Below are 14786 nucleotides of genomic sequence, written 5' to 3'. Positions count from 1 at the left end.
ATCACTTGTACTTTGTTTGGGTCGGTTTTTAGTCCAGCTTTACACACTATGTGTCCAAGCAACTTGCCCTGTGGTGCCGTAAAGTGACACTTTGGGTTAAGGGCGAGACGAACTCCCCCACAACACTTCATGCATTCGCCAAAGTTGCAATATGCTTGTCTTTCCCACTGAATATTGACCAATTGTCCAAGTATGTTGCAAGGTTCCTTACTCACATCTTGTCAAAGATGTGTAGGATGATCCGCTAAAAAGTGGGCAGTGCATTGCAAAGGCCAAAGGCAAATGGTTGTATGTGTACACACCTTCCTTCACTACGAAGGTTGTTTTTAATTTGTCTTCCTCTGCAATGAATATCTGGTTATACCTCGAAGATCCATCCATAAATGAATAAATTCCATGGCCCACCACTTCCTCCAAAATGCTGTCAGTGAATGGGATAGAGAACGGGCCCTCGATGGTGTCTGCATTGAGGTAGCAAAAGTCCACAAAGATGTGAATCTAGTTTGCTTCCTTCTTCAAGGAAATGACTATGAGAGAGACTCGTTGACTTGTTTTGACTCTAAAAATGATGTCGACCTTGAGCATGCATTCAATCTTTGTGTTCACCTTTGCAACATTATTTATGTTTATCCTCTACGGCCTCTTGCACACATGTTAGGCTCCAGGAACTAGAGAAACTTGGTGTATGCATAGCTTCTGGGTACAAGTCCTTGTACATCTATGCAAACACATCCTTGTACTCCATAAATATTGCAAATACGGTCGTCTTTAGTATAGGATCCTAGTCATCCCCTATCAGGATGGTTTTTGGGTTTTGCTCATTCCCCAAATTTATTTCCCGCAACTTGTCTTCTTGTACTTGATATGCTCATCCTTAGAGAATTGGTGGGCAAGACTATCCCTAACCTTAGTCTCCCCTTCCTTGTACTCTGTGTATTTTGGAGGAAATTCATTTTGTTCCTCTTCAATTTCCAATACATTGCAAGATGGCATGAATAGTTCATAGTCACCCATCTGCCAGTGGAATAGGTCGTCTGTAGAGTTTGCATCATTTGCATACTCCCTCACTTCCAATAACCCTTTGTCATTAGGTTCCATGTCTTTTTTCCCTTTGTCTACTCTGTCGTCGAGTTCAAAATTTGATGACCAACCACCCGGGTCCTCAAATCAATTACAAACTTCCTTTTGCCCTACTCAAAGGATAAAGTATTCCTTTCCCAATCATGGTTTTCCTTGCCGTCACCAACCATACTCGCCTGAAGATGGCATCATATCCCTTGTGCTGAAGAGGAATTACCACAAAATCTAGGGTAAATGGTTGTGTGCCAATTGTGACTTTCTATTCCATTAGGGTCCCAAGGGGTTTGATACCATGTTGGTCGGCTCCCAAGAGATTAAAGGTCGGTGGCCACAATGTTGACTTCCTGAGGCTCTTCCAAGTCTCTTCCGATAGAACATTCATGCTTGATCCACCATTTGGTTCCTAGTATGCCTATCTCCAGCATGGTAGGGTGTTGTACACTAATCATTGTAAGTATCATGGGATCTGTTGTTAAACCACCAGGACCCTCGTTTCTTTTTCGGGTGCTCATTATGGTTGGAGTGTTTAAGAGGGTTGTACAGAGGTAAGGCATAGTCTCATGTAGGTCCTTGACCTTTATCAGAACTTCCAGTTGCATCACCTGCCTTAGAATATTTTGTTCTGTCATTGCTTGAGCGGAGCTGCCCGCAATATCCCTTGAATCTTTACGTGCCAATATTACTTTCTCAATTTCAGCCTTTGTCTACAATGCCCATTGTTTCTCTGTACGAGGGTCAGGATAGATGACCTTCTTTACTTGTCTACATGTGATTGCTAGAACATTTTCTTCCTCCTTTCTCCCTTCAACTTCAAGGAGGTCGATGCCAGGCTTCGAGCAGTTGGCGTCTTTGTGGTTGCTAGGTCTAGACCACCTACACAACTTCTATGGTGTCTCTTCACTCTGGAAATCTTGAGGCAAAGTTTCCCCATTGATTGCAAATTTTGCACTGTATCATTGGTCTCCCTTTAGCATCATACTTGATATGGATACCATTACTATTGTTACTTTTCCCTCAGCCTCCCTGTTGATTGTTCCTGTAGCTGCCAGAAGTGGCATTATTGTTATTTTGTTGGGTACTTGCCCTCGACATGAAAGGTTGTTCTTGACTGAACAATACTTGTTGGTTTCTAACCTTCAAATTGTAGGACATTCTTTAGTGGAATGTCCTTGAATCTAGTAGATGTTGCAGAAATAGTTCTTAGGACAAGAACCTTTTGTGTGTCTAGCTTCTTTGCAGTCCATACACCATACTTTGCCTTCCTCATTTTTATTCGAGCTTCTCGTAGTTTCCTTCAGTTCTTTCATCATGTGTTGAAGATCCTTCTATAGGGCATGCAATTTTTTGCTTGAGCCCTCATCACTATTTCCTTCAAAGGACTCATCTTCTGATGATGATTTTCCTACCTTCTTGGAGGTCTTATACTCGGTTTCCAAATCCATGGCATGATTGTAGGCATTCTTGTACGAAGTAGGAGGTATAATCTTCATTTTCCTTCGGAGACATGTTCTAAGTCCCTCGAGCCTCGACAAACCACTGGTTCTTGAGTTCGTCTGCCGGTGCACATTCCATCTTACCTGGTAACTCCAACCATCAGCCGTAGGCTCTAAAGGACTCACTCTTCCCTTGCTTAGTACCATAGATTTCTGCCAATATCTCATTGTCGTCTTGTAGTGATTTGAACTCTTTCTGGAACTCCTCCTTCACTGCATCCCATGTCGTCAACCTAGTCTTATCTACACCAAATACCAGTCAATAGCTCCCTCTTTGAGTGTAGCAGGGAATTGTTTAACCCATTTGTCCTAGTCAATAACCCCATTTGCAATCCAAATGGTCTCACATGTTTGGTAGTGGCAGACTGGATCCTCCTTTGCCTAACCCATAAATTTGGGCAATTTCTACTTGTTTGTCGCCATGACTACCAGTTATGATACTTGTACCACTGGTTGTACTATCGGTTGTGTCAGTTGTGCCCCACGCGAGGTTTGTGTCTATGCCTGCGCACTCACATTGCACTATGGTGTGGTAAGTTTTGAAAATAGGGTTCAATTACCAAACGGTACTTGCTCGTTCAATGTGTGAGGAACAAACTAATTGTCTCAGTTACTCCATGCTTATGCTGCTTCGACACCTCGAGCCACACTGGTTCCCTCTTCACTCCTACATTGATTCTCCGCCTGTGGTGTACAAGACACATTTATGAACTCTCTCGTTTTCTCAATCCAACTTAATCCTTGTCGTGTTTCTTCTAGTCACTCCTCACTACTTTTCACCTGCCGGTGTTTCGGTGAACCACTTTCCCCTTCGGTCCCTGTACCCTCGTGGTACCACCATGGTCACCCTCCATGACACCTTCATGGCTCCCTTTGAAAAGTTGCCTAAACCTCTGTCTTCACTCGACTTGCTGTATGAGAATTAGGGCTTGTTGTGTGGCATGTACGATATCATTTGGATCCTACTTATTTTTATCCTTATTTAATTGATTGGGCATTAATTCCAAGAAAACATATTAAATAACAAAGAGAACAATTTTTATTTATTTATATCTCCGTACAAGACAAGTGGATTGACTATGCGACCTTTGCCATTGCAGATTTACAAGCATTCTTTGCCACACCCAAGGCCTAAAGCTCATGAGTTGGTCCTGCGTCAGGATGCATCTCGGTCCTCTCCGTCCCAACGATTGCTTTCAAAAAAGTTTTGAAGGATTTTTTGTCATCATTGTTCACGCTTGACTTCTTCCCATCGGTTTTGTTGTGCAATAAATGCTTGCGCCAATAAATGAGGTAGTCGGTGCAAAAGCCTATCCACCATGGGGCTGATGTTCAACCCATCCCACATGGAGTCCTCCATAACTTCCTCTTACACAGGATCTCGTCGGACGAATGTCTCAATGGCGGCTTGTGGGAAAATACAGAAGTCAATTGTCAAAGCGTGCTTTCCTTCAAAAAGTTATGTGATTTCTTCTTCATTGGTTGTCCTATTGTCGTTCACAATAGTCCCATCTATTCCATCACCATGCTTCCTAGATTCAATTCGACAACAGTGCCAAATGTTTTACCCTCTAGGGGTAACAGGAACTAATGCATAGATATAGAACTAGGTATTGAATTCAGGAAAGGTGGAGAAACTCACAAGCAACTTATGTGTTCATTAATCATCGAATGCAAGATTACATTTCCAATGCACAACATATCCTTTCAAATGAAAAAGATTCATATATATAGTACCCGAGGGGGTGCGAGGCGAACCACTGCACCCATATAACTTCCCTCTGTTATACCAAACTGTCTAACTACCCAATTTCCCGATAACAATGAACGAACCCACCCAGATAGTACCAACAATATACCTTATTAAATGACAAGGAATATGCTGATATGTATCCAATAATGCTTTGAAGACATTGCAAAAGGTTTGGGCAGCAAATAAGGCGCTCAAAAAACTCACCAATGCACTTCAAACACACACCCATACTGCAATTTCCTTGAACCACTTCAAAATACTCTAGAACATGCCCAAACATGAATAATGGGGAGACATTTCAAACTAATATAGAACTAAGGCACTCTAAAGTCTTAAGTGTCCCTATGGTTGGTACGGCAAGTAAAACTGTAATGAATAACAACAAACTCCATGTTTGTTCATTTCTACACCTGAATGAAGCATAATATGTTCAAACAGTGTCAAGGACCCCTCATCAAGTGGAAAAATCTCCCCAAACAAGGTGCTCAAGTCCATAGCTTACATACCCCTCTCCAACACCATTGTACAACCTATAATAGATTTGTACGACTTGTTCTTCGTGACTACAACACCTTGGTAGAGTGCACAGCCTGCAATGATAAGGAAAATGGTGTCCAAAAAAAGTGAAATAACATCCAACAATTTCACCCACAAAGAGGTGATTGGTAGGGATGGTATGAGCAAATATAAAATTTCCCATAATTCCCCTTGACAAGACCTTCAATAATTTTTGAATCTTGCTGGAAACAAAACCTAAAACTCTAAATGTTGCAAAAATCTTCATCTCAGCAATTCAAAATTTTGAATTTCAATTTGAAGCACAATGGTGATCTTAGTAAGAAATGATTTGTTTGATTCGACTAGCTATGGGGGTTTTCATCCCTGAACCAAAAACTCCAAGAGGATGAGAGATCCTCAAGAAGATTTGGAATAACTCAGACTCGTTGAGTAGCATGATAATGTAATTCACATGCTAACGTCTTAACACAACCTCCTTATATAACTTTCTGGAGGGAAAAAATAGATTTTAATATATATTTAATTTATTTTTTTCTGTCACAAAGACCTTTTAGAAGAATTAATATAACTTTTTATAGGCAAAGTCTCCCAAGCCTAGCGGCACAACTTAAATCACATTTCAATACCTTTTGAACAAGGTATTAATCATGTGAAAGGTATGATGAATCTTGTAAAATCAGTAAATTATAGTCTGGTAGACAATTAAAAGTCTCTTGTTTCTCTATAGTTTTTCTGTATTCGACCATTGCTGATGCATCATTTCAAATTGCTTATTTTTTGTTGTGTATCATGTCAGTTGAATTTTAATTTATTACTACTGGTGCACTTGAAATTGGTTCTGTTATCTTGTGCATTGTATCACTTGCTTATTTAAAAACAAAAATCACAAATAACCATTCATGTAGCAAATATGATATACGCATTGTTAAAACTTAAAATGCACATCCCTGCAAGATCTTTTAATCAGTTACTTATGGTCCTTGGCAGGTAGCACAGATAATTGAGAATAACAACCAAGGAACTTATATGGATTGGTGACTTCTACAAAGTATATTTTTCATTACTTGGTTGAGCTGAAATGATATAGAAAGTATCATGGCAAACATCAATGTTCAAATTTTACCTTAAAGCTACCCATTAGTCAGGACTTAATCTGCTGTTAGTCTAAGTATCTCTACGCAGGAAATATGATAGAAGATTTGGAGACTAAAAGAACTTCATTTCATGTCTATCTAACATATAATACTATAATGTGGAGTTAATAGCTATATTCTATGAAGATAATTAATTTCATCTATAAATCCTATTGATCCTTTAACGACCAACTGAAGATATTCTACTTACAGAACTTTCATTTCAATTTTCTTTGAATTCCCAGAGTTTTTAGCGTTTTATATTTCAAAATCAACAAATTCTTGTTAATTGTCCATAGATTCACAAGGAAGAGTTGATGTGACTTACTTCAATACAAATGAGAAAATCCTGCAAACCGGACTGAAATTTTTGTCCACCCGGTAATGAAACTCCCAAAACACTTGGTGAGAAGATGATTGCAATGGCTACACCTTGCCACCAGGTAGCAAAAACAATTGCTTTGAAACTAATGAACTTTGCCAATGGTCTGATTGCTTGAAGTTCATCACGAGTAACGTTATAGAATTGCATTAGACAATACAATGCCCACACCTGGCTGAAGTTCAGCACAATAGTAATGTATGGATATCTACAAAAAGACAGGTTTGTCAGAATTCACTTTCACAGTTAAGCCTAAGGAAATTTAAAATTTCACCACACAAATGTGCCTTCTCTTTTCCACTACTAAATAACCAGACTCCTCAATCTATACTTTTGTTATGCTGACAGTAAAAAAAAATGTAGGTTATAGTGATGACTGATGAGCCTTTATTCTTTATTTTATCTATATGGATAACACTGTAGATTTTGGCATTCCAGGGAGATAAATATCGCATCAACTAAACTATATCTTGTTTATCATTCTACGAATGCTCAAAACAATTGTGTTTCATTTGTGCTCTTCAATAATCAATGAACTTAAACTGAAATCAATGAAAGAACTTGAAATCTCTTCACTAGCCAACAAGATTTTAGTAACACCGATAGCACTCAACTTAAAAGGTGCATTTACATGAAAACAATTAAAGAAAACCAAACTATGTGGTGCATTTACATGAAAACAATTAAAGAAAACCAAACTATGTAAAAAAACATGAAGAAGTTTGCATGTAACTTGAAAGAAGCATTTGCATGAAGACTATAAAAAGAAACTAAACTATAGAAAAACATGACGAAAGTTGCACTTAGAAATTTGTAAAAAAGAAACGTTGATTCTGAATATAGTAAACAATCAATCTTGAAGGAAAAATCAAATTATAGGGACGTCATACTAAGTAATATTTATATTTCTATTCTTTATTCCCTTTTTAGTGAACCCAAACACTCAAGGGGACTATACATAGTATCAATAGTCAAAATTATATTGAGACAAAAGAAGAATGATCAATACCATAATCAAGAAGCTGAAATTATATTAGCAAGGTCTAACGTACCCATAATGCCATTTGAATTCTCCATCACCATAAACACCACTAAGTTCCAACACCAATGCTAAAAAGGCACAAAGTGTTTTCAAAATCATCTGAAGAAGATAGAGAAAGCAGTGGAGTTATCCAAGAATATTTTAGGACTTTTGGAATGACTTCTATGTGAACAAAATGAACACATAAAGCTCTGATGAAAGATGCTTACATACTGTACAATACCAAATTTTGCAAATCTATAAAATTCTTGACCACGGACCCATGGCCTAATCATCAACCTCAGAGGGAAGGGATGCTGAATGAACTCTTCCTTATTTTGTTTATCTTTCAACAGAGCATCACTAAGCTCGTTGTTTGATTCTCTCTCAAGAAACTCTATGCTTCTATTTTCTCCACCTGAAGAAAAGCTAATAATATAAGTAAAAACTACATGCTGCTCTATGACTAGAAATTGTTTGACTTCCCTCTCACCTCATTAAATTAGTGGTCCTAATTCAGAAAACATAAATCAATATGCTTTATTTATTAATCAGAATTATTCAAGAATTCTAAGATACTAATCCAGGCTGGTTAATAAGCCAGTATTATCACCACCAATAATGTACAAGTTATCAAACACGTATGAAATTCCTCCAACCAATGTTTGTTCTGTTTGTTGAATCCTCTGAAACTTATATTTCTTGTATCCCTCCATGCAAAGAGCTGTGTAATTATAATCATTGGAAATTGTTGTAACAGAATATCTTCGGATGCTGGTGGTATTTAATTCAGCATTAAGATCTTATAGAAAAAAACTACGATAATATATAAATAAAAACACACACAAAAAAGCACAGGAATTTATCATGTGAGAAGTTTATACATCCAGAGTAGAAGCTTGCTAGTTTTATGGTTATATTATACATCTAGAGTAGAAACTTGTTATTTTTGTGGTTACATCCCCATAGTACACAAATTTATTAGGATCAATCTTCAAACATAGAAGTAGAGACAATGCTTCATCAAAAACATTGCTTTACAGGAAACATTTGTTTATAAGAATTGCCCAAAATTCTTTGTAAGAATATTCCTGTATGTAAAAGATGTCTATAGCAGTTTCTCTTCTATTTCCCCCACTAAAGGAATATGTACATTGAACCATAGTTTGCATACTCGGACTTGGAGAGTACTCGGGAAGCCCAAAATTTTCAACTCGGAAAAAACCTTGGCATATACTCAACAAAAACTCGAGGAAAACTCGGCAATTAAGAAAATACAAAAAATTTAGAATCTCTTAAAGAAACATATTTTTTTTGTAGAATACAATTACAAAATGTATTAAATTAGTAATTGACATTTCAATAGAGAAAATGTGTAGTGTAATAGCACTAAAATGATGTGAAAAATGCATCTAATCCAATGTTTTCCCTGCATCAACATTTTTACTTACATTTTTGAACATCTATAAATATGCAAGAGTTAAACTTGAGAGTACTCGCCCAGCAAAAAAACTTGGGAGTACTCGGCAACTCTGAGAGTGGAGAGTTTGTAATCTATGCATTGAACAAAAGATCAGTCTATCAGCACTTTGTCTCTCATTGAGTAATTATGTCTAATCATTCAATGGATATCAAGTTCCAAGAAAGGCTTATATGATTATTGACTCATGAGCACAGAGAGAGTTCAAGAAAGTATTCCATAAATGTTTCCAAAAATATTGCTATTCCAGGTCTTTATATGTGAAATTCTCATTTGGTCATTAAGGAAAGGGAGTTCCTTCCACAAGGCCTGAACTCACTTGAAAAATAACCCCATGGAAAGTAATTTCATGAACAACTAATTACATATCAATCCCACCTCTATTCTAGATATTATAATTAACCTCATAAGAAAATAATAGGGCTTTTCAATAAATGTAAATATCTAAATGACTATATTTCTGCCTCAATTGCAAGTGCCAAGCTATTGTTAGTCAAGACTTGCAGAAAGATTTTCAGATTCAAGGATCAGATTTTTGTTTACTGTTACAGTTATTTTGATTTGTAGTTGCAAACAAATTATTCCACCATCAAATCAGCATTATTGTATGGGGTTTCAATGCTACTTGTTGTGCCACATTTATGCTAGGCACTTCATTTCATTTGATATTGTAAGAAATAAAAAACATTGTTGCTAAAATCAATAAGTTATGCCCGGTTAGAGGTGGTTACCTATTACCTATTTCAGTTTTATTCAGTTCTATTTTGAATTTTTATAAGTAATTTCATTCCTCGTAATCAAATGAACAATTTCTCCTGGAGTATTTTGTCTTGGCTCTTGAATTGATGATCTGGATATCATCATATTTCATTTGTTTCATGTAATATTTTGTTATCAGAGCATAGGGATAGAGAGAGAAGTTTGAATATATCTGCAGCAAATAAATTGATGTCTGGGAGGAGGACAGATCTGCAAAAGCAGAATTTGAAAGAGGTCTGCAATAAAAACAAATCTGCAGTCAAAAGATGAAAGATTCCATTTTCTAAGATTTTCCAAATTTTTCGATTTCATTTCCAGTATTTATTACAAAGAGAAACAGAAAATACATATAAAAAAGAAGTAGCGAACTTGTGCGAAGGTTTTTGAAGTTTTTTTAGAAATTTGTTGGTGTTGCTTGAAATTAATTTGGAAAAGTACTTTTCTGTATTGATTCCTGAAATGGTAAATATGGCTGGAATAGCAGGGTTATCTATTCCTTTTTTTGATGGAACATTTTTTTTTATTGGAGTATAAGAATGCAAACTTTGTTGAGATCCAAGGATTCATGGGATATTGTCAATAAGGGTTTTGAAAAACTGTAATGAATCCTGCTGGCTCACTCTCAAACTTATGCTGTAGAATTCTTTTATTTGTATTTTGGATTTTTTTTTGTGTTTTTGCAATATATATATATATTCAGAATATAGAAATAAAAATGCTTTGAACTGTAAAGTAAATGCTCACAATCCACACCAATTTTATCTGTTAAAAGGATTTTGCAAATATTTACAATTGAATATGCAATAAGCAATAATCTAACGAATTCAAAGAACCTGGCAAATGGAAATGATCAATGCTGGATTCCTTGTTGGTGATAGGAATTAAATTTTCAACAATTGCAAACTCAATATGCTCAAATGCTGCCCACAGAATATTAACTGCAGCCCCAAGACATGAAACACTGCTCCTCAAGGATGAATGCAGCTAGCAGTAGTTTCAATGCTGCTTCAACAATTATGATTGCAGACCCTCAATGTGCATCCAAACAACATCAATTGTTGTGTACTCTTGAAGAGATATAAAACCATAAGGAAGCTGTCCTTCCTTACATCAATTTGCAGCAATGATACTTCATTTTCAGCAACACAAATCTTTCAAACCCAGATCAAATGGCAGACCAGTAATCAGATTATGTGGCACAATTCATTGGCAATATTAATCCAATTCAAAGTGCTGAAGATTGAGAGAGTTCACAAATTCCTCAACCAAAACCCTTGGAAGTCTCACTCCACGATTCACAAACATTACAAAGCAAGCTCATAGAATGATTCAAACTTTGCAAGTGCTTTTATTTGAGCAAAATTAACAAAAAGTTTGAAGTTTATATTTCCGATTCAAGGTGCCTTAAGTTAATCAAATCCTTCTAGGATAAGTGGTGATATGTAATATCCCAGGTGGATATTTTTCCCCAACATCTTCCAAAAAAAAGTTCAGAATTATAACAGAGAATTTGTGCAACAATAATCAGCAATATTAACCAGCAAATGCACAAATAAATACTCAGAATTATTGCATTATAATTTCAGCTATACAATAACATGATAAAACATCTAATTCAAAAAACAGTGCTAACAGTCAGATTGGAAACAATGAAATGCATCTGTATCTCTAGATGTGAACTCTGATGTGAATTCACCACAACTGATGTCTGATGTTGAATTGGGTTTGCATTTGATTCAGCATGAGAAGCCTGAAGGGGTCCTGATCTTGGGTTTCAAAATTGAAAACAAGAACCTTCCACTTTCCCAAAGAGAAATCTGAAACAATATCCAAATCTAAGCATGCTGAAAATGAACTGGCTTCTTTCTTTTAATGCTCAAAATGTGACCCTCCAACTTTCTTCTCCTGTCCTTTCATTTTATTCTTCCTTTGTCACCTTTTAGCTCACTTTATATTATTTAATTTGACCTTTTTTATAAATTTACATTAAGCTCTCAAAAGCCAATTTTAATATTACATGAATTTGACCTTAAAATTCCTAATGTTGAAAAAATGGGGACGTTACAGTCCTCCCTCCTTGAGATTGCTTTCCCTCAAGAAATTATGAATTGATAGATTGATAACAGAATCCCATATCAATCTATAAGCTACTCCAGAGCTCATACTAACCCTGAGACCAGAACATGTCATGTTGTGAAACCACAGTTGTGCTACTCTAAACCAGACTGTTCCATACCTCAAATAGTTTAGTAACCCAACACTTTCCACAAATGCAAGGTGCTCATCCTGTCAATGCCTGGATCCCAAATCATCCTATCAATACAATCCTAGGACTAGTTATGATGCTCCACACATCCACTATCCTCCTGTATCACCCAACTGCATGAGTAGAACACTTCACCCATGCCAAAAATACCTCCAATATGCATGAAAACCAACTCATCAAGTCTCCAAATGTTGCTGCCATAACTCAGATTAGAAAGAAGAATGTTAACAATGTTTTCAGTGTGTCACTGAACTAGAAAGGTAAACATCTCATATGGGATATGCTTCAAGTAAAGATGACTCCACAAATCTGCATACAACTCAGTACTCCTTGTAGACCAAGCCAAAGTTGAAAATGCAACATGTGACCAAGCAGAGTAGCCTCAAATAAATGAAAAGGGGGTAAGGATAAATCACCCATCAATAATTAGATAGCTGCCATCTTATGAAAACTCGATGATAAATCTCTAGGCAAGCTGTAAAAACCCGTAGTGCACATTAAGGACAACTCTAAATTTTCTGATTCAACATAAGTGGTGCCCATCAAATCCACACCTTCACCAAGGGAATGATCATTATCATATGAACTTTCAAAACTAATATCACTCGAATCAACATTGTCCTCATGATGTTGCGAAGATGTGTAAATGCTGAAATAAAAATCTTAACTCATGTTGTTGACTTCATGTTTGTCCTTTGGGTCTTCTTTAGCATAGAATTTCTCATTTGGATAGGGGAAAATGGAAATACAATGTTCACCTTCATTCTTACCAAGGACGTGGATCCCTTCTATCATTATTATGATCTTCTTAGCCTTGACATTAAGATGATCTTCTTTGTGAGTGGCTACCATAGAAGTCTGATTTTCAGCATAGTATAATGAGTAATGGACTGTCATGTCCCCTTCTCAGCACTAGAGAGTTGGGCGCCAATTTAATCTATCTCCACATCCAGATAGATTAATAATATTATTTAGCAGGATGTCTACCAGTCACAACAGGAGTTTAATTTAATTTACTTCAAAACTTTATTGAAGTGAGAGGAATTAAGTCATTTTAATGTTATAAAGTTATTTACTTTATAAAATGACTTTAAGTGACTACAGGACGAAAATGAAGTTTTAATCCCACATTCCTTGCTCCTTGTGTTTTCCCTCACTTCAAGGCTATAAAGTAGAGCTTGCATTGGGATTTACAACAGACAAGAAATTTATGAAAATCAATTACTCCAAGTTTTGGTTGCTTTAATGTGATTGATTTTCTGGACTGTGCGGACGAAAACCATCCAATTATTTTTGAGAAGAGGTTGGACGTAACCCCAACTCTTCAATTGTTTGCTAAAAATTCTACAGTGTTTTTGGGGTGTGAAGAAAGTTGCATTATAACTCAAGGATCACTTAGGAAAACGTTATATGCAGGATCATTCAATATTCAGTCGGCAGTAAGGAGGAATATACAAGTACAGCTGAATAGCCTTGTTCTCATATCAATTTGATTCCATTAAATATTGAGGAAGTCAAGGCTAGTTGAGTGGGCTATTGCATTGAAGAATCTCCACATGGGACCTATATTCTGGAGGAGGTTAATCCTGTGACCAACTAAAGACATGTCTACAGATGCACGTTGTTAAAACAGGATGTCACATGATTAAAACCCATTATAGGAGTTCCCAATCATATAGCGGGTGTATGAGGAGGTAGAAAAGTCAGTTCAGGCAGAACTTCCATCAGATTGTCAGGTTTATAAATAAACGCAGGCCCTGTTCACAAGTTTGAAGATAGACACGAAATACCATGTGATTGGAATTGAGAGACAACAGTCCCTTCACCAGCAGTTCAACTCGGCTCATCCATACGTGGCAATGAATGAGTTCGTGACTGGTTATTGAGGAAGAGCAGACGTGAATAGGTTAGGAGCAGACATGATGTTATTTCCATTAGCGGCCAGTTTGGAGAAGGGTGCGAGTTGGAGAGTAATCACTGGTGCCACAAGTCTGATCGTTTTCCTTCATTTCTCATGGGTCTGTCATTCATATTACCCAATATAAACTTAATCATCTGTGTTGTTTTTACATTCCTTATTCAGGGATGACTATTACTTTCAAAGCAAAATAATGACTGAAATGATGCCCAATCTTCGTGTGGATGTTTTCATTAGATTTACTTGAGTTATTAAGGTGGTTCAGTCATTGAATCTGAATTTTTTGAGTAGTGGAGTTTTAATGCTGAATCTTCATTCACTGTTAGAAGGTTTGAAACTTGTGGTTTCTTTGATAACATCTACTGCTTATTCATTTTGAGCTTGTGTTGTACTGAAAGTTTCTTTTTAATACTGAGACAGTGGTATTCTTTTGATTGTTTAAAAATTGTTTGACAAAATTCCCTCAACAATAAAAGTACACCAAATACAAAATTTGAATTCTAAACTCACGTTCAGATTATTACAATGGTATCAAAGCCACAAATCCTACCAGCTTGTGGAAAAAATAAATATTTGCAGGTTCATTAAACAAAATGGCAGCCGAGAATGAGTAAAAGACAATATAAATTTTGTCATCCTCAGCCGGAACAGATAGAATATTCAGAACACCTTGTAGTGGAAGATAGTTATTCAGTAGATGAGAAAATAAGTTTTGGGCCAGAAGTACAGGTTGAACAAACTACTAGAGTTGAACAGGTTCAAGAACAAGCACCAACTTCTCCAATGATATGAAATGAAGAAGCACAGGACAGGGAAGTAATGGAGACCTTGTGGACTATTAGAGTTGGGCAAAATAACATTGCTATAACATTATAGCAGCTTACAGGTGCCATGTAGCAGTTAGCCCCGATAAATAGAGGAGCATTGAGTCACCACAGTGGAGGTGGTAGCATAGTAAGGTCACCCCGTGCAGCAAGAGCTC

At 36.6% G+C, this 14786-nt stretch overlaps 1 protein-coding gene across 1 annotated transcript in view; it reads right to left on the bottom strand.

Moving 5' to 3' along the window:
* Positions 1–14786, bottom strand: part of LOC149573025 (organic solute transporter ostalpha protein (DUF300)) — a 290493-nt gene that overhangs the window by 89094 nt on the left and 186613 nt on the right. The window contains exons 5-7 of the mRNA XM_089814171.1: positions 7612–7799; positions 7413–7501; positions 6307–6568 (exon numbers count right to left, since the gene is read on the bottom strand). Of these exons, the coding sequence (XP_089670297.1) occupies positions 6307–6568; positions 7413–7501; positions 7612–7799 (539 nt within the window). The remainder of the gene's footprint in view (positions 1–6306; positions 6569–7412; positions 7502–7611; positions 7800–14786) is intronic.

Source organism: Cupressus sempervirens, chromosome 2, assembly GCF_028749045.1.
Source record: "Cupressus sempervirens isolate cs-2001-9-10 chromosome 2, ASM2874904v1, whole genome shotgun sequence".
NCBI classification, from domain to species: domain Eukaryota; kingdom Viridiplantae; phylum Streptophyta; class Pinopsida; order Cupressales; family Cupressaceae; genus Cupressus; species Cupressus sempervirens.
Note: the sequence above shows the minus strand (reverse complement) of the source record. Positions and strands in the feature narration are given on the sequence as shown.